This window comes from Oxyura jamaicensis, chromosome 12 (genome assembly GCF_011077185.1).
Source record: "Oxyura jamaicensis isolate SHBP4307 breed ruddy duck chromosome 12, BPBGC_Ojam_1.0, whole genome shotgun sequence".
NCBI classification, from domain to species: Eukaryota; Metazoa; Chordata; class Aves; order Anseriformes; family Anatidae; genus Oxyura; species Oxyura jamaicensis.
In genome coordinates this window covers 1158595-1177105 of record NC_048904.1, presented here as the reverse complement: position 1 = coordinate 1177105, position 18511 = coordinate 1158595, and the positions used below count along the sequence as shown (strand labels likewise).

Here is an 18511-nt window from a genome sequence, read left to right as displayed (position 1 = left end):
ATATAGGGGGGATCAAGACCATGTCATGATTTTAGTATATAAATATATATAGTATATATATATTTAAATCCTCTGGTATCACAGGTACATCTAATGGCCTATATTCATTTGCAAGCCATAGGAATATGTATTTGAAAGTTCCCTATCTGCATTACAAGAATTTGACAACATGCATGTGCTGCACTGTTTCTTTTTCTTCTGGCAAATTACTTCAAGGATTGTTCCAAAAATAATAGTATCAATTCTTTATAGAATTGATATTTTAATAAACAGAAGGAAATAAAATCCAGGAAAAGTGGATAGTTTAGACAGACAGAGGGTGCTATCTGATTTCCTTATTTCTGTTGTGGTGGCATGTTTTTATGAGGCAAAAGGTGGTTTTCTGTTACTATCCCTAGCCCCAGTATACATCTTGAAGGGCCTTATTTCATTACCTTACACAAGAGTCTCTCTTTCTAAAAGCAGAACATTGGGCAGTAGCCCATAAACTGTCAAATGCAGGGAAGTCCTGGTGATATATTCATGATCTGCTCATTTTATTTTTTGGAAGAGTCATTTTTACCTCTGGGTTCTGTCAGTAGTGCGTAATGTGAGTCTTTTGTTGACTTCAGTGGAGTTTTTGAGAGTGAAGTGATTACTGGCATGGGCCCTTAGATTAATATTACAGGCCCAAATCCTGATACCATTGTAACTAGTTTCAAAACATTCCATGAAATTTGTGACAATAGGTATGTGAAAATAGGTATGTAGGAGTGGAACTGGATAGCTCACAAAATGTATTGCTTACAATCATTTTGATGGGTTGGCTTTCACATTCAAGTACATTGATTACTGACTTAATCCAAGCTGGTTTATGTCACTGTTGTGCTTTGCTGTGGTACTGTAAAGCCAGCGCACTACTCAACTCCTGAACTGTTAGGCCCTGTGGCCATGTCTGTTAGTCCTGAAGCGGACATGCTGTTCTTTTAGGAATTGTCTTTTGGGACACAGAGCAGACAGGCAGGATAGCAAACGCTGGCTGGGGATGCCTCTTTCCTGTTGCACCAGATTTTTATGTTATGCCGACCAGTATGTTTAATCATTAAGCTAGCAACATTCTTATGCTGATTATCCTATTGGGCTTGTTTTAACATGTTTTGCTTGGCAATTTCATCATCCTTTTTTTTTTTTTTTTTTTTTTTTAAATAAATAAATAAATGAATAATAATAATAAAGTTGGCTTTCAGTTAGGATTAGTGGTTGCTTGGGCAGTTGATGGGAGTAACCACATATTGGAAGATAGTGAGGAAAGTGCTTTCTAGGGGTGAGGTACTTGTTGAGGTGTAGGATAGTGAATGAAGATTTCCAAGGAGGTGCAGGAGAGTAGTTTTCACAAGTAGCTGTTGCCATGGTTGACCCTAAAGAACTTCCAAATGCATTGTCCTCACAAAGCCATTACTAGACAGATTAGTCTCGACAAACAACTTAAACTTTGACAACCAGGCACTATGGAATTCCTTGGAAATTCCTTCTTCAATTATTTGATTGCATGTAAATTGCCCACATGCTTCCCTTGCACAGATACTCCTCTCTTACTCCTTGTGCCGCCTCCGGCCCACCTCGGCCCGCGCCGTCCCGCCGGGCTGCCAACATCCCTCTCTCAATGCCGTCCCCGGCCGCTGTCGGCACCGGGCCGGGACCATGGAGCAGGCAGGCCGGGCCCCGGCCCTGGCCCTGGCCGCCGAAGGAGCGGCGCGGTGGCGGGGGGCGGTCAGGGGGCGGTGGCGGCCCCACTGCGCTGCGCCGCGCGGCAGCCGCCATGAGGTGGCGCCCCGGGACCGCACGGCGTGGCGGCGGCGAGGGGCTGGGGGTTACTCAGGAAAATGCTGCGGGCAGCCTTCGCCCTTCTCACGGTGTATTTCAGGTTTTTGTTTATGTTATTATTATTTTCAAGTGTTTTTACACGTTATGTCTTTTTAGGCTGCATTCCCTGTCACAAATACACTGGTGATAATTCAAGAAACTATAGCTTATGGCAGTGATATTTCAAGAAACATCGATAGTTCTGTATTGAAATGATCCCGTATGCTGCTTTTTGGTTAAAATCCTGTATTTTTTTTTACAGAGAGCAGTGTTTTTATTTTATATGACACTATTTTAAATTGTATGCTACTGTGTTGAATCTCATATTTGATTTAAAACCATTAGTATTCTTATGAAAAAAGTGAATTGTTTGGGAATTCAAAAGTGAACTTTTAGACTTTCAAAGCAGCGACTACACATGCTTGAAATGTGCATGAGGGCAAAGTTTTTCTTACTACTTTATATCAGATTTTACTGGTTATTTTTCAGTGTTCTGTTAGCACTTGCAGTATGCTAGGTGGTACTCCATTAACTGTTAGGATGCAAAACATACATATCATGACAATGTTACATGTTGTCATTGAAATGGGGGGATATTGAAAGCAAAGGAAGGGTAATAAACAGATCCTGTGTACTTTTTACGTATGCTTAAAAACACCCACTGTATTAGTTGTGACTGCTCTTTACTGTAGCTGTCACTGTGTAGTCTTAAATATAGGTGCCAGAGGAAAACTGCCTTCTAAAGAAAGTAGTAGAATTACAGAGAAATTAAAGAATGCCTGTGAATGAGCAGTGCCTGCAACAGTCACAGATTGACATCTTGGTGAATCTTAACTAATTTTAGGGGTTTGCACCATTGATTCTCTGTCATATATTCCTGTTGTTTTCTTTGAATAACAGCAAGATTGCTAATAGAGCTTGTGAAGTCTGTGGCTTATTGATTTGTAGCTGGCGGTATAATTTGTGTTTTGTGCAGAGAATAAAGAAGGATTTTGTCTTCAGTAATTACTACATTCGTTTAGGATAGAATGCTCTAAGTTTCTGTCCAAGAAGCTCAGGTTCCTGAATTAAAGAAAATATGCATTTAAAACAAATGCATCTGTAATGGAATCAAATTGTGTCTTTTACTCAGATTCTACTTTTTTTTTTTTTTTTTTTTGATAAAAGTAAGATTAGGAATGCGTTATAAATTACAGATTATAATATCCATATATTAATATAATAACATTCATGATGACTAAGGATTTTATATTTTGGAATTTAAATCAAAATATTTTATCTCCCTCAGGAAACTGAGGCATCTGTTCATAGTCTCAGTATAAACTCTGGAAGGATAATAGTTGTGGTGATTTTTCGAATGGCTGTATGTGAATAGTCTTTTTATCACTGTAAACCAGTTCAATTGACAAATTGCTTTTTTAAAAATGATGCACATCTTTATTTAGTTTGAGCAATCTTAATTGGGAATGTTATACACAGAAATCAGAGCCTGCGTATATATTGTAATACCTTCAATGAAATCCATTGGCGGTTTAGTTGCCTGAGTAATTTACCATTTTAAACTTGTTGCCTGTCATGAGATATTGCATTTAGCTGAAGGACGCGGTATATTTAAAGATTGCTAGACCAGTATTAAATCTTTTGTAGCTTTTAATTCTGGGAAAATTTGTTTCTCCTAATATAGAAAAACAGAGAAATCTGAGTCTCAGGGGAAACATTAATGCCCCACTTAAGCAGTGTTAGCCTTTCATAAGCAGCAAATCTCATTTCTCTCTGGGGAGTCCCGCCTGGAACGTAAGATAACCTACACTTACCCTTGCTTTATGCAGTGACTCCATAAAACTCTACAGCTGTAGCTGACAGCAGAATATTTGAATGATTTGAACAGTGTAAATGCCTTACGTTCATTTAACTGAAGAATTCAATCACTTGAATGCCAATGATTATTCCTCTTGGAGCTTACATTTAAAAAAAGACAGCACATCTGAATCCCTGTGAGAGCATTAAATTGCTATCTAATTAGAAGTGCAAAATTACATATATTTTAAAGATAATTAAAGGTTTGAAGGCTGTCGAAAAACCGGTTGTACATCTAAATGAATCACTGAAAATTTGTTAGCAATATGTGAAGCTTTCTTTTATTCTTTGCTTTCAGCTTTGAAGTAAGGTATAACCGAGCTCATGGGTTTACGTCTGGTAGTATTAAGATAAAGGCAGATGTTTTTAATTATTTCTACTCAAACCCCAAATAATTATAAACAGCTGCCAGTTTTACATAATCCCAAATGATAAGGTCCTGAGAATGCAAATAAAATCCTAAATAGAACAGTTGTTTTTTTTTCAGCAGAGTAAACCACATACATGTTATATTGCTAGTCAACTGCAATCCACCTGAAAACGTGAGTTCAACCAACATGCACTTTTTCCAGTCTGTAGGTGTGTGACTTAAAGCTATTTTCTGTTGCTTTGCTTTTTACCTCCTGTTATATATTTCCATGTTGTTTCATTGATTTAAACATAAATGCAGTATTTGTAACGTAAGTACGTGTTATAATTGTAAGGAGACAGCAATTTAAATACATGTGGCATGAGATTTATATTATTTATTTATTTACATTGTGAGAAGGTTCTGTGTACGTGGTATATCTGCTTGTTACTGCTTCTCTGCCTGGAAACTTAGAATTGCATGTTCTCTTCTCTGTAGCAAATGACATAGCTCCTGTTGTCAGCTTTTATCTACAGTACTGCTGGGAATTTTATAGTGTGGCAATTTTGCACTGCCATCTGGCATGAAAAATCAGTCCAAAATAACTGGTTTTCACTGCCAACCATAACCTAGGAACTTCTGGATTAACATCTTAAATAATAGGCTTATCATGAAAGTCTCTATTTGGAAAGAGTTCTTTTTTTCTTAAGAAAATCAAAATGTTACTTTATATATTTTATATATATATATATATATATATATATTAACATAAGGAACTTTGTACAGCACACAATTTTGTTTTTGACTGGACACCGATGAATATTCTACAAATTTAAGATTAAGTGCAGATCAGTAAAAGACCATTTGAGGTCACAGAATAGATGCAAATCATGAAATAAAGTATCACAAGAGATGAATCAGGATCATGGGGGCAGGAAAACAATTTGAATGAAATAAAGAGCTTAAAAGCTGCGCAGTAATGATTTACATTGAGGTAGGATACAGCTTCACGTGTATCCCCTGGCCAAATGTTTTAGAGCCATGTAGTGAATGGTGAATGGAAACTCATTTGCTATGGGTGATGTTATATAAACAGGTGAAGCACTGAAAGGAATTTTTCACATTTTTTTTAATCTCAGAGTAATAATCAGTCTATTGAAGCAATCTCTTCCCTTTTCTTCTCATGTCCTTCCCCTATATCTTGCCTTGTCCAATAGTATATAAACTCAAAGCATTTTAGGGCAAGTATTATTGGACCAATGCTGAAGGACTTAATCCATATTTGCAGGAACTTGTCACTTGGAATTATTAAATCCTATCTGTGAAGTAGGAAAGAAGTACCCCTTTTCCTTCCTTTCTGTGTGCAGTTTATTAATTAAAATTAGTTATTTTTAAAAAAGCTCTGCAAAGCATATTTGCTTTTATTCGTCTCCTCTAAAAAAATGTGGGGATAATTCTTAAGTTCTATTTAAATTAATACATAATTTTGAAGTACTAATCCATAAAGATGAAATTTAACCAACTGATGCTGCATCTTAAAATATGAGGAGTGATTTTCTGTTGTTGTTGTAGTTCTTGATTTCCTACTTCTGTACACTGGATAGTAGTTTGGGATGGAAGAGGTTTTTCCCTTGAATTTATTTTACCTCTTTAGCTTTTGGTGGTTGTTTGTTAGATACTTTCTTGCTATTGTATTTTCTCACAGATGATTCCACAAATGTGGCTAAGCAAGTTCACTGAAATCTATAGACACTTCCAAGCAATTCAAAGTTGCTCTGGTATTAGAGCAACTTACTCTCTCTCTCACCTCCCCGTTATCCAGATGGAGCACGTCTGAGAAATTACTGTCACCTTAGACCCAAGGCTTGCAGCTGTTAAGATGTAGTTTGCTCCTTCTGTGATCAGATTGCTACACTCTGACTTATAAACACGTGGCAAATCATATTCAGTGCAGATGGTTTGAGACTGTTTGTGTTAAAAAAGAAAAAAAAATCAAAGTGAAAAGTTTAATAATGCCACATGTAAATGGTTGTATAGGGGGTGGTGTAAAAATGTGATTCTGTCTTTAAACAGTACACGTCACACATTGTTTGAATCATCCAGTCCTATAACAGTTTGGCCGAGCCTCAAATAAAAGATACTGAGGAAGATAAAGCTCATTCTGATTACCAAATAAAATGTTTTCCCCTGTTCTTTCCACAAACAAAAGAATATTGGAGCTAACATTTAATTCTGAGCAGACTAAAAGATTCTTTATTCTCAGTCCAGATATTTAAAATTTTTCAGTGGCTATCTTTTTTTTTTTTTTTTCTTTCCTAGGGTTTAACTACTATATAATATCACCACATTTTATATTGGCCAAAGTAGATTAACAGCACAAAGTTTAAATCTAGTTCTTTTCCTCAGGCACTTAAATCAGTGCAATTTGGTAGAACTCCTAGTTTCTATCTTTCCCAATGGGTTCTTTACTAATTTGCTTCAGTGCTTTATAGTAATCTTGCAAATGGGATTGGCTTCAGCCTTCAATCAGTATTTCATACTACACCCAGGAATCTCAGACAGAGATAAAAGTGAAGCTAAATTCAGTATGCTACCAGAGAAGATGGCATAGGTGAATGCCATTTTTAAAAGCTGGTGGATTGCTTCCGTGTCCATGAATAATTTTACTGAGAAGTTGGAATAGTAATAAAACTAGAACAAAACTAAAGAATGGCCTGTTGAACAGTAATATGACGGACTCCGTTATATATTAGGCCCCAGATACATATGGATATGTAAATTCACTGCAGGGAATAATGTAATAATCTTCATGAAGAACTCGTGTAAGTAAAGTTACCCACATATACAAATAATATCTTTATTATTATTATTTTTATCAGAATAAATTCTCCCTGATGGAAGTTGTTTTTTACGTTTTCTCTGCATCCTTTCCCAAACTATATCATGAACACTCTTCACATATTGAAGTCCTGTGTAGGCAACTAAACACTAGTCCCCCAAAGTATAACAACTGAATGAGGGGTTAGGCTTCTCAGTACATTGTTATGTCCGGTTCTAAATGTGGTTTAAGATCTGCACTTTCAGTTTGAGTGCTTATGGAGTCTACCCCTTGCTTAAGCATTGGGATTTTGGCTTTCTGCTTCTCTGACATGGAGATACTTCTTATTCTGTCTTTGCTGCAGAACTTTGTTTTATCCAGTTCTTTATTTGGTTCTTTTGGGTTTTGTTTTTGTTCTGTGCACGCAAGATATGGAATCTATATGCTTAAAATAAATAATTAAAAATTAACATAGTCAATATGATGCAAATTATTTGCTGTACATTTGAAGCCCACTTCTGCTGTCAGACACACAACATCAACTCCTATTGTCGTAAGTAAGGTTTTGCATATGTGTCTGAGAATGCAGCACATCCCAGAAGCCCTTCAGCATCTGTGAGTAAGGATGCAATTAAACATTGGATCTAGGACAGAAGTTATTTCACATTTGTTCTATTCAAATGATCCCAGTTAACTTCTATGTAACACTTTTCAGCTCTCAGTATTTCAGAGCTTGACTGCCACCATTTCTAGACAAGTCGGAATAAATCAGACCAAATCTTTACTTGATTAATAGGTACAGCCCCAGAGAGTAGGTATAGTTACTCCTTGTAGACATTAAAGATAATACAGTTATAGCTGCAACCACAATGAGAGGTTTATAAAACATAGAAAGATACAGAAATCAAGCCCTGCTAATGTACCAGATGTTATCCTCTCATTTTTTATTCTTGTGAGATTTAACTATGGTAGCTTCAAAGTTTTGTGTTTCTGTGCTTGGGTTTTGTTATCTCTTCAGCTATCAGGGCTAAGTCATGTAGCAAGAATTAATCAGAGCACTGAGCTGCTTGAATTCACGATCTGGTATATGAGCATGTGTTGAAATTAGTAATTCTTTGTCTCTTTACCCATCTGTTGAATAGCATCAGCCCAGAAGTATGCTAGTTGTTATGAGAATGCTAACCTCTAGCACAGGGGCAGGAAGACTGCATGAAATCACTCTTCGATTACATCCACATTAATTGTTAGAGAGTAGTCTAAGAGCTACAGCAGCAGAGTTGCTAAGAGTTTTTGTTACTCAAAAGAAGAAATGAGGATTCAGAATTTTATTCCCCAGAGAGTAATCTGTAGAAATAATTGGTGTATCTTTTTTTTTGAGTAAAAATCAAATCTGTGCTAGAGAAATATTACTGTTTTACTAATATCTCAAAATCTATTTGTGATTACAATCCAGCAGTCAACATTTTTCACTGTTTGTCATGCCTGTTTTTACATACTGTGACCCTACAAAGTCAGCTCTGGGATTCACATGAGAATAATTTAATTCAGAGAGGAAAAAGTCAGGATGGAAAAACCTTTCAAATGCTCAGAGAGCAAGTTCTCTTTGGCCTCTCTGGTCTCTGTGATCTGCAGAATAGGATTGAAAATTCCTGCTGCACTGGCCCCAGTGATGAATGGGCTGAACTGAGCACTGACAGCTTTGGTTTATGGCACAGTTGGTCCTGGACAGGAGAATCAACAACATATACTGCCTTACTGCCTTTCTATCATTCTGTTGTTGGGGAGTCACAGAAGCTGGGGAGATGCAGGATTTGGGGGAATCCTCACAATTCCCAGTGTTTTTTGTCATACCACGTAAGGATTTTTGGTGGTGTCATCGTCTGCCCTTATTTGAGTAATAAAAGATAAAAGGTCTTTTTTTTTGTTTGTTTGTTTTTCACAGATCCTTTCCCTTATTTAAACATTTCAAATAGACTCTCGTAATTTTTCTTAAGCGTTTAGATTAAGTTGTTTATTCACAGACTTTCCTAAATACTTTTTCTTCTTTCACAGATTAAGGCTTTTGTTCTTACACTAGTAGACTCTCTGATCTTGAATGTTCAGCAGAGGGCAGAATTTCCTACATTATAAATGCCCTAGTGTCAAATCAATTTGTCACTAGAATGTTTATTTAAAATGTGAGATTTATGGGGTAACTAGTGATAAAAAACTATAAATTATAATTATTAGTATATTACTTTTTTCCCATGAAATTGTACATAAAATATGGTATCGGCAAAGGTTAACACCACACTTCTCAAGACTTGCATCTTATCTTGTTTAAAGAGAAATGTGTAAACATTTTCTTGATAAGATTATAGTAAATATAACTTCCTGTACAGCTGAAAGAGCTAGTTTTAGACATTTAACATAAACTACAAGAGGAAGGTCTCATGTAGGTTCCATATTAAAAGAAAAAGGTACAACTCCTGAGTTTGACTTCTCAGTGTGTCTTTCAAGATCAGCTTTGTAATATGGTAATAGATCATGCAAATAATCATGTATGAAGATTTTTGTTGTTTTTTGTTTTTGTTTTTAACTTCGCAGACAATGTTTGTGTAGCAATATGGTTCATCTTATGTGAATTAAGCTACCTACTGTTATTTGTAGTATTATAGCATATAGCATACAATCAGCATATATCCAGCAAATTTAAAAAATCTTCTGATACAAAATGTGCAAGCAAAACAATGTGTTAAATATTTCACTTTTTTTTTTTTTTTTTTTTTTTAATGCCAGTATGAAGAAGGGAAGAAACGAAGAAAGCCCAACTACAGTAGTGTGGATCTTTCTGAGGTTGAGTGGGAAGACAGAGATGATGTGGTAAGCAATGTGTTTTAAAAACCCTGTCAAAAATCACTGTTGCATCCTACAACTGTACATGGAAACTGTTCAAGCAGTCATCAGAGTGGCTACTTGACTGGTCCCAGGAAGGAAAAAAACAGTAGCCCATTTTAGTTTGTTCAGAATTATATAACCTCCCTTTTTTTTTTTCATATTGTTTCTCACATAGATAGATGTGAGTGTACATACACTAACACAGACTGTCGGGTAAAACTCATCACCCAGCTAGTGTGCTCCATGCATCTCATTGTATATTTTTATTGGGTAGCTAAGAGCACTAGAGAAATGAATATCTCTGTTGGGCTGGTCCAGGCAACTGCTGAAACTCAGAAATGAACGAAGGTGTTTAACTACTCTTCATGAGATCTCTCTTTCCTTAATGGAAATAATTAGAGTTGTTTTCCTTAATGTACAAAATCAGATAAATAAACAAATTAGATTCTTTGACCTCTGTTCAAAATGCAAATATCAAAGACTCTCTCCAAACTCCTAATTTTAGTCATATGGGTAGCTGCAGAAGCATTCATTCTATGTCTATCAGGTGTTATGAACACAATCTGTTCTGGTAAATTCATTTTTCAGTGCTCTATCTACTCTGTGATTCACTCGTATCCTTACCTTGCAGGCTTAGCCCTTGCTGTAGTACTGTATCAAAAGCTTTCCTTATGTCCATGGCTTAACCTTTGCCTGGTCTTTCTGTTACTTCCTCAATAAATCTGATTTGTTAGGCATGATTCAATTTGTGTGAATCCATGCTGACTGTCCTTAATTAAATTGTAACTTTCCAGGTGTTCCCCTTTCTGTCCTGTAATTAGTTTTTCCCATAAGTTCCCTGCTGCCAAAGTCACGACTGCATGTCTGTATTTTTCATAGATGTTTCCTAGCTCCCTTCTCAAATATCAATACTAAGTCCCCCATACCTCTGCTTTTGCAAAGAGGGTTTGAATATACCCACTGAAGATTCCCATATTTACTTTGTCAGGTCCTTCCTAAATCTGGGATGGATCACGTACAACTGCCCCTGGAGTTTTGTCGGTCTTCAGATGTACTAATTTCTTGATCCCTGTTCTGACATAAGTCTATATCTTCTTTCTCCCTTGAAAAAATTATCTACCTTTCCTCCCTCTCCCTGCTCCTTTGTGAATAGTGAAACAGTTCATTTACGTTTTTAGCAATGGCTATTTCATCAGGTGATAGATTGTCCCCATCCTCTCCTAGGAGACCATCTTACCTCCTCGTTTAAACTTTTGTGTTGGAGTATTTCTTGTCTATTTTTGCATGTTTTTCTATGCACACATTACTTGGGACTTCCTCAGTAGATTTTCATGTTCTGTAGCATTCTATAATCTTGGAAATCAGGTTGACTTTATAGCTTATCTTTTCTCTTATCTTTGATAGCATAGCATATTACACAATCAGTTCCTCTTAAAATGACCTTTTAAAAGTTCTTCTCTCAAATGTTATTGCTGTAGTTAAATACAGCTTTTAAGCCTTCATTAATTTTTCTTCTTGTTATTCTTTGTTTTTATTCCATTTTATTTCTTTCAATACTTTCTCTGCTTAATTTTTACAGTTTCAATCACTCATATTTAATCATCTATGAGTAGAAATTCAGTAGTTCGCTTAATGCAACATTGAACTATTTCTTTGTCATTGAAAATTAATTTTATTTGTAATTGTGTTCTATCTGAATATATATGAAAGCAAAAAATTTTGATGAAAGATACGTACATAAAATTTATCTCTTTCCCACTCACTTAAAAATAAAAATAAAAAATGTTTGTATTTCTTAATTATAACAGAAACAAAGTCTGTCCAATTGTGTCATATTTTGAATAAGAAAAATGTTAATCTACATTACAAATAAACTAAATTGAGTGTTGCATTAGTAGAAGAGGCTCAAGTCCACTACCCACTCTGTAATAGTAAAAAACAAAACAGCAACAAAACACCTGTAAATCATATAATAAGTTTAAAAAATACTTAATACCTAACAGAAAATAGATGTTCTATTGCAGCTTTGGAGCTATAATAAACACAATTTTCAATACTCATATGTAGTACAAATGTGTCATAATTCTTGTAAATGCTTGTAATTCATTAGTGTATGTCTGAATAAGCAGATATTCTCTGATAAATAATCCCCCAAATAGGTAGGTTTGGTAATAGCATACTCATCTGATGTTTGATGGTTAGCAACCCACAGTTTTATGAAAAAAGAACATTTTGAATATTGTAGAAAAAGTTATTAATGTTCAGAAGGTTTAACAATGCCATATATGTTTGGACATTTAAATATCGAAATAGGGGGAAAAAAGCCAAGTTAAATCATATTTTTTCAGGTATTTTTAAAAGTGAGCCTGGTATCATAACAAATTTTTCATGTTTATGAAGTATTATAAAAGTCAGATATTTATACCAAGTTAATAAAACCTTCAAAGAGGCATATAGTCAGAAATACTAAAAGCAGAAAAAAAGAGAAGGGTCTTTGAAAGAAAGGATTTTTGGCGCTAAAGAGTTGCTAATCTTGTTAGCATCAGATCTAGAGGGGGATTGGAACTTGAAGGAAGTTTTGTATGTTACTGTAACAAAATCTGTCTTTTTATGTATCTTTTCTGATGTGAGGATCCAAATAAGTGTCCAAAAAGTTTGTGTTATTTTTGTTAATCTTTTGAATAGGCACTTCCCTGATACTGTTAATTTTGTGTAAAAATGGTAAAAATTGTTTGGGAGACTTTATATGTTGTGAAGTAAAATATTGACTTGAGAGTTACATGTGGCTCTGTTTCACCTAAGGCTTTGGAGTTGATGTTCTTGATTTTTTCCAAGCTTGAGTAGCAAAGCATTGTTTATTCAACTGTAGAGGGAAAGAATTAATGTATTCATAGAGCTGCTTTTAGTAACTTACACTGCTACTGGTATATTTTTCTCCCATGAAACACTTCTGTGGAAGCTGAAGACAGTTTCTCACTTTTTACCATGTTAATTTAATGGTTATATAATTTTCCAAGAATATAGAATGATCTCATATTATAGCAGTGAAACTGGCTTGTTAGCAATTGAATGGAAGACATTTAGTTGTAAGTAACAATATGTATCACTCTAAAGATGTGAATAGTTTTTCTCCAGTGATTCAGTAAAGAAAAGCTGGCAGAACTAAGCTTAGAATTTTTTTCACCGTGAAATAGATTTGGTGTAGATATATATTCATCACTTCATTTCCCAGGTTACAGTGCCTGACATGTTGCTTTTACTGTATTTTATTAGAAATAGAAAGCTTAGCACTAGCTTATAAAAATAATAGGGGGAAAAGTGTCTTCCAGCAAAGTTTGGAAATATGCACTACTGAAGGACAAGAAGTTTCAATTTGGATAGAAACCTTTTTCTCATTAACTCACTTCTTAAAGTTCTTTTACTATAATTTCTAGATGAATAAAGTTTTTTTTTTTTTCTTTTTTTTTTTCATTCATTTTTTTTAAAGACCATGAATGAATATTTTGAGGCTTGAAGCCAGTTGAGGCAGTACTTATTTTATGCATTTGAGAAGGAAGATGAAACTGCAGAAGAGCTGAGAAACCAGATTACAAAGCCAAGAAATGTAATCACAGCAAGCAAAAAACAAGAAAAAAGAAAAGTAAAACTCTAAATCCCACATGCAGACTTGATCTGAAGCACTGCTGAGAGTTTGGAGGCCCTTTTAGTAAATCTATGACTTGCCTGAGGCTTGTGGGAGGAATGGGTCTCAGACAACTGCAGGCACCAATAGGAGAAAAATGAAAACCATGTTAAAGATAAATGGAGCTGTTCTGTAAATGTTAGAAAGTAGATGGTTAATTAAGACCAGCTCTGCAAGTCCAAAACCACAAAACTTAAAATGGGAAAATATTTCCAGAATTGCTTATTATGTATTGTTTAAAAAAAAAAAAAATCGACAGTAAAATATATGCTTTATTTTATACATGCCTCCAGCTAAAAATTATCCTCTTACATTCCCTGACAGAAGAATAAGGTTGTTAATTCAAATGTAGATGCCCCAGAATTAAATTTAAAGAGCTGCAAAGTTTGCAATTTTGATAGGTCAGCCATGTTCAACTTTGTCATGAAAATAAAACCAGATATTTCACTGGCAATTTTGGGCATGCTCTTTTTGCTTCATACTCTTTTTGCTTCAAAAACCCTATAAAGTGCATTGATATGACTGTCTCCACAAGTTTTGATTAAAATCTGACTCAATTGCTAAATCCGGCATGAGGTTCAGAAGAAAAGGAGATACTTATTCTGCAAGAACACTGTTCCTAATAATAAGTTGTTTGGATTAATAAGCAATAGAAGAGAGACAAAAATGCATGTTTCATTTATATTTTTCTGCATTTTCAATATCCCTGAGGAGGGAGTATGAATTAATAAGCAGTAATGGAGTGTTTCTATTGTAATGAAAATTACTGTTGTGAAAGATTTATAGATACTTCTAACCACAAGAAGTCTCACAAATATGGCAATTTCACTTTGTAATTGAAGATATCGCAAAACAACCACCTTAAACTTTCTGTACTGGGCCATTAATTAAAATTACAAGGAAAAGAATTTGCTTCTACCACACCTAAATCTAACTGAATTCAAATAAAATACTTCCATATATTGATGGTATAACTGCTAAGCAGTGACTTTCTCATTTCTCCCCTAAAGTCCTGAAGTGATCGATCGATGGACAAATTCAAAATACTAACATTGAGGATTTCTCAGAAAGCAGGTCTTGTCATATCTCAGTTTCAGCCCAGAGCCCCCATGTTCAGACCAGCTGTGGCAGGGTAGACCGTGCTCCTTGCTAGATACACCTCATGGGATTGTGGCCTATAGCCCTGATGGGCAACCATGGCATGTTCCCCTAAAGGAGAGGCTGTGCCAGCTGGCATCCTTTGGGAGGATCTGCTTTCTTAGGGAGCAAACAGGTGTGCTAAGGAATGGCGTTGTAGAGTTGATGTCTAAGGGATTTGCAGCACAGATCTGGGAACCTTCAATTCATGCAGAAGCTGAGGTAAAGTTACCGAAAGGCCCAGAGATAAGCCTTTCAGGCCTCAGCACAGGAAAGAACCTTCTCAGAATCATAGGGGACTGCACCATTTCTGGCAATCCAGAAAGAAACAGATTTTGAGAGGTAAATCACTGTGTATAAACCCTTTTTTATTTATTTTCTGTTTTCCCTAGCAGTTTTCAGTTTCCTCTCTTTAAAAGTTATTTTTTGGGGTTTATATACTAGTGAAACATAATTTGGAGGGAGTGTTAAAAATTCTTTTGTACTTCTTTGAGAAGGAGAGGTCCAGGCCAATTCTTAGAACTGTGACTGCCTTAGGGCTCCTATTATAGAGATAAAATTCAGTGCTTGCAAGGGGTGCCCAGACTCCAGTGGACCACCAGAGTGAATCACAGAGCACTGTAGCTGTGTGTTCCCATTGTAACAGGTTAGCGATCAAATGGCCTGTCATGATTTTGCTGGTTCTAATTTTTGATGCAATTAGGATGTAGTTTCTCGGAGTAGTTTGGGATGCAGCCCAACATTAGAGGATCAAATTGAAGCAGAATGAACAGTGACGTAAATGGGGTTTTCTCTTTTTTTGCTTTGTTATTTTATGTACGATTGTGATGTATTTAAAAAATGAGCCCTGGTCTAACTTTAGACACCAAATCCAGATTGGAACCCAGTCTTTAACCTTCCTGTGTAGAAACTATATAGTAGTTGGGTTGTCAGTTACAGTGTCCCACATAAGATCCAGATTACTACATGAAAAGTTATTTTGCTATGAAGGATGCTGAGAGCTCCTGCTTTATATACCTCAGCAACTTTCCTAAAGTTTTGTGGCAGGGCTCTTGGCCTTTACAGACTACCATGAAATCTTTAAAGGGTTTGTTCAGTATGCAGCAGAACTATGAAAACTGAAGAGACAGTACTACTTAAGCCAAATGAATGTAACAAGAAGCTCAAAGAATTACAGAAAATGCAGATAGAGTATTTGACACATATTTTCTTCATTTCAGCTCCGAAATGCAATGGTGAATCGGAAAACAGGGAAGTTCTCCATGGAAGTCAAAAAGACAGTGGACAAAGGGGTATAAATACTTTTCCAACTGAGTATAAAGCAAGCAGTTACTTTTCTTTGTTTTTTTACAAGTTTTAAGATTGATTACTATAAATATGATTCGCCATGGTTTATTTTTTCACTCACTGAATGTATACGTTGCTTGTAATTTTTATCACTGACTAAACACTTGATTATTTTTTTTTTATACATTTCTTATAGCAAACTAACTGTTTCCCCCCTCCCCTTCTGACTTTCTTGTTCTGAATCTAGAAACGGGTATTGGTGATGACAAATGACTACTATTATACAGACATCAAGGGTACTCCATTCAGGTAGAGCTGACCATAATAAATGGCCATTTCATCAGACTCATTGGACTTGCATTTGTACGGAGCTTGTGAACTCATTAAAAGCTCATCAGCAAAAGCTGACAATAAAATATCCCTGGACAATGCTGAAAATAGCTAGGAAAAGAAGCTTACCAGCATTCTTTTCAGCTTTTCCACGGATGGAAAGTTTGTGCAAGCTCACACAGGCAAACTTGCAGTGTTTGTCATGGCTTACGTTTCATTAAAAAAATATTCAGTTGAGGTTTACATTGAATGAAAGGCTTTCGCAAGTACTTAGAGAGCTATAAATACTATAATCCATTTAAGTAATTACATATTGAGCCTCATTTTGATTTTTTCCACAACAAAATGTAATGTAAAATGAGATAGTATTTCATATCCAATTTGAGGTTTGGATATTTTCTTTCTCTGAACTACCTAGAGTGTATTTGTGTAACTAAAACTGAGCAAGTCAGCCATGTTATTTTGGCATGTATTTTAGCAAAACCAAAAAAAAAAAAAAAGAAGTAACTTTACAAATGCTCATATTTGAGTTAGAAATAATCCATTAATAAAATAATATTAACTGTACCTTATGCTTAAAGCAGGAGGGTGATAGTTGTAGTACTCAACTGAAATTTTCTTCAATGGAACCTCTTCACAAAACTTGAGCTACATTTTTACATAGAGAAAATATAGGCACATTTCTCTCATCTCTGATGCATGTGTTTATTCTTGTTAAAATCCACACATGGGTGGTAAAACTCAGTGTAATTTTTGTGGCAATGTCATTCTTACCCCATTTAATAAACAGATGTGGGGCTACATATGTGCATGCAGTGTGACTTCTGATCCTTAGGACAGAAATATAGGAAAATTGTACTGCCTTTTTCAGCATGTTCTGTATGTAGTTTAGATGGGATGAGTGTATAGCTTCAGGAAGACAGCAGGGGCAACAGTTATGAAAATATAAACTGTAATGTCAAAGATGTTTACTTTTAACCGGTTTCCAGACTGAGCTTTTGATTGCAGCATGTGTGCTCTTGGACTTGGTGCCTCTACATGTACTTAAAGTATTAGCCCATATATTTTCAGTCACACTGATTACTGGCAGGTTACTAACCTTAGATGAAGGAATGCCAAAAGGTATTCTGTGTATGTATTCAATAGGAAGAGTCACGGATCCCTCAGCCAGTTCATTAAATTTGAATAGTCTAAGTGGTAGACTGAAAACCAATGCAAAATAAGCCACTTAACTGTGGAAGCTTATGAAGCTAAAGTCAATGCAAAAAGGTTGAACTAGTGAAAAGTATGAGTAGCAGAAAAGGTCTGAGAGGAATCATGCTGCTGTTGCTGCATATGAAATCTTTTCCTCTCAGTAGCTCCATTGATTCCCACATCTATGTAGTTTCTCAACATCTCAGTCCGGTTTACAAAAAATTGTCTCCGTTGTTGTAAGGCCGTGGGCATATTCGAGGCTCAGATGAAGAAATGTCATGCTGGCTGAACAGCAGTGAGCTTAGAGGGGCTCATTTATTAGTTTGCTAGAGAGTAATGGTTTATTGCACCTCTAAACAAACATAAACACAGCCAATTGTTGCAGGAACATCAGAACAGAACCAGCATTGAAACAGCTAGTTGAACAATAAATATGATCAGGGAGGACTGGGAAACAGTTTTGAAGTTAATTGGAGTACACTAGTTAGAAGTGTTAGAAATGAAAATATCTCTGAATGTCTTTTATTGTGTCACAGATTTCAAGGTCTGCTTTATTTCTCTGCACAGTTTAGGTGTGGCTCTCTCTAGAGGACATGGAAAATACTTCTTCAGAGGGAATGTAACTGTAGAAGAAGGTAAGATACTCTCTACGTGGTCATGTTCCTGACACAGTAGTTTAATTGTTGATGTAGTAGACCTAAAGCTTGTCTGTTTCTCTGCAGATTCCGTAACGGAATTAGATTTTATTTTTTAGACCTTCTACTTCATGGGATTTTATCCTCATTTATATTAAACATAGTCTGACTGCAAATTTTCTTTAGATGAGCATCATCTCCTGTCCTCCTGTGGTGGTTTTACTCGGGTGGACGGCCGAGCTCCACCACAACCGCTCACTCACTCCCCCTCCTCAGAGAGGAACAGGGAGAAAATATGATGAAAAGGGTTCAAGGATTGAGACAAGGACAGGGAGATCACACAGTAACTATTGTGATGGGCAAAACAGACTCAGCATAGGGAGATAGTAAGATTTATTGCCTATTAATAACGAGCTAGAGAAGTGAGAAACAAAGGAAAGAAACCAAAAGCACCTTCCCCCCCCAATCCACCCTCTTCCACCTCCTCCCCCCGAGCAATGCAG

The 18511-nt window shown here is 35.9% G+C and overlaps 1 protein-coding gene across 1 annotated transcript in view; it reads left to right on the top strand.

The window, feature by feature from the left end:
* Positions 1-18511, top strand: part of CACNA2D3 (calcium voltage-gated channel auxiliary subunit alpha2delta 3) — a 437646-nt gene that overhangs the window by 333635 nt on the left and 85500 nt on the right. Inside the window, exons 18-21 of the mRNA XM_035337879.1 lie at positions 9645-9728; positions 15783-15854; positions 16097-16158; positions 17941-18032. Of these exons, the coding sequence (XP_035193770.1) occupies positions 9645-9728; positions 15783-15854; positions 16097-16158; positions 17941-18032 (310 nt within the window). The remainder of the gene's footprint in view (positions 1-9644; positions 9729-15782; positions 15855-16096; positions 16159-17940; positions 18033-18511) is intronic.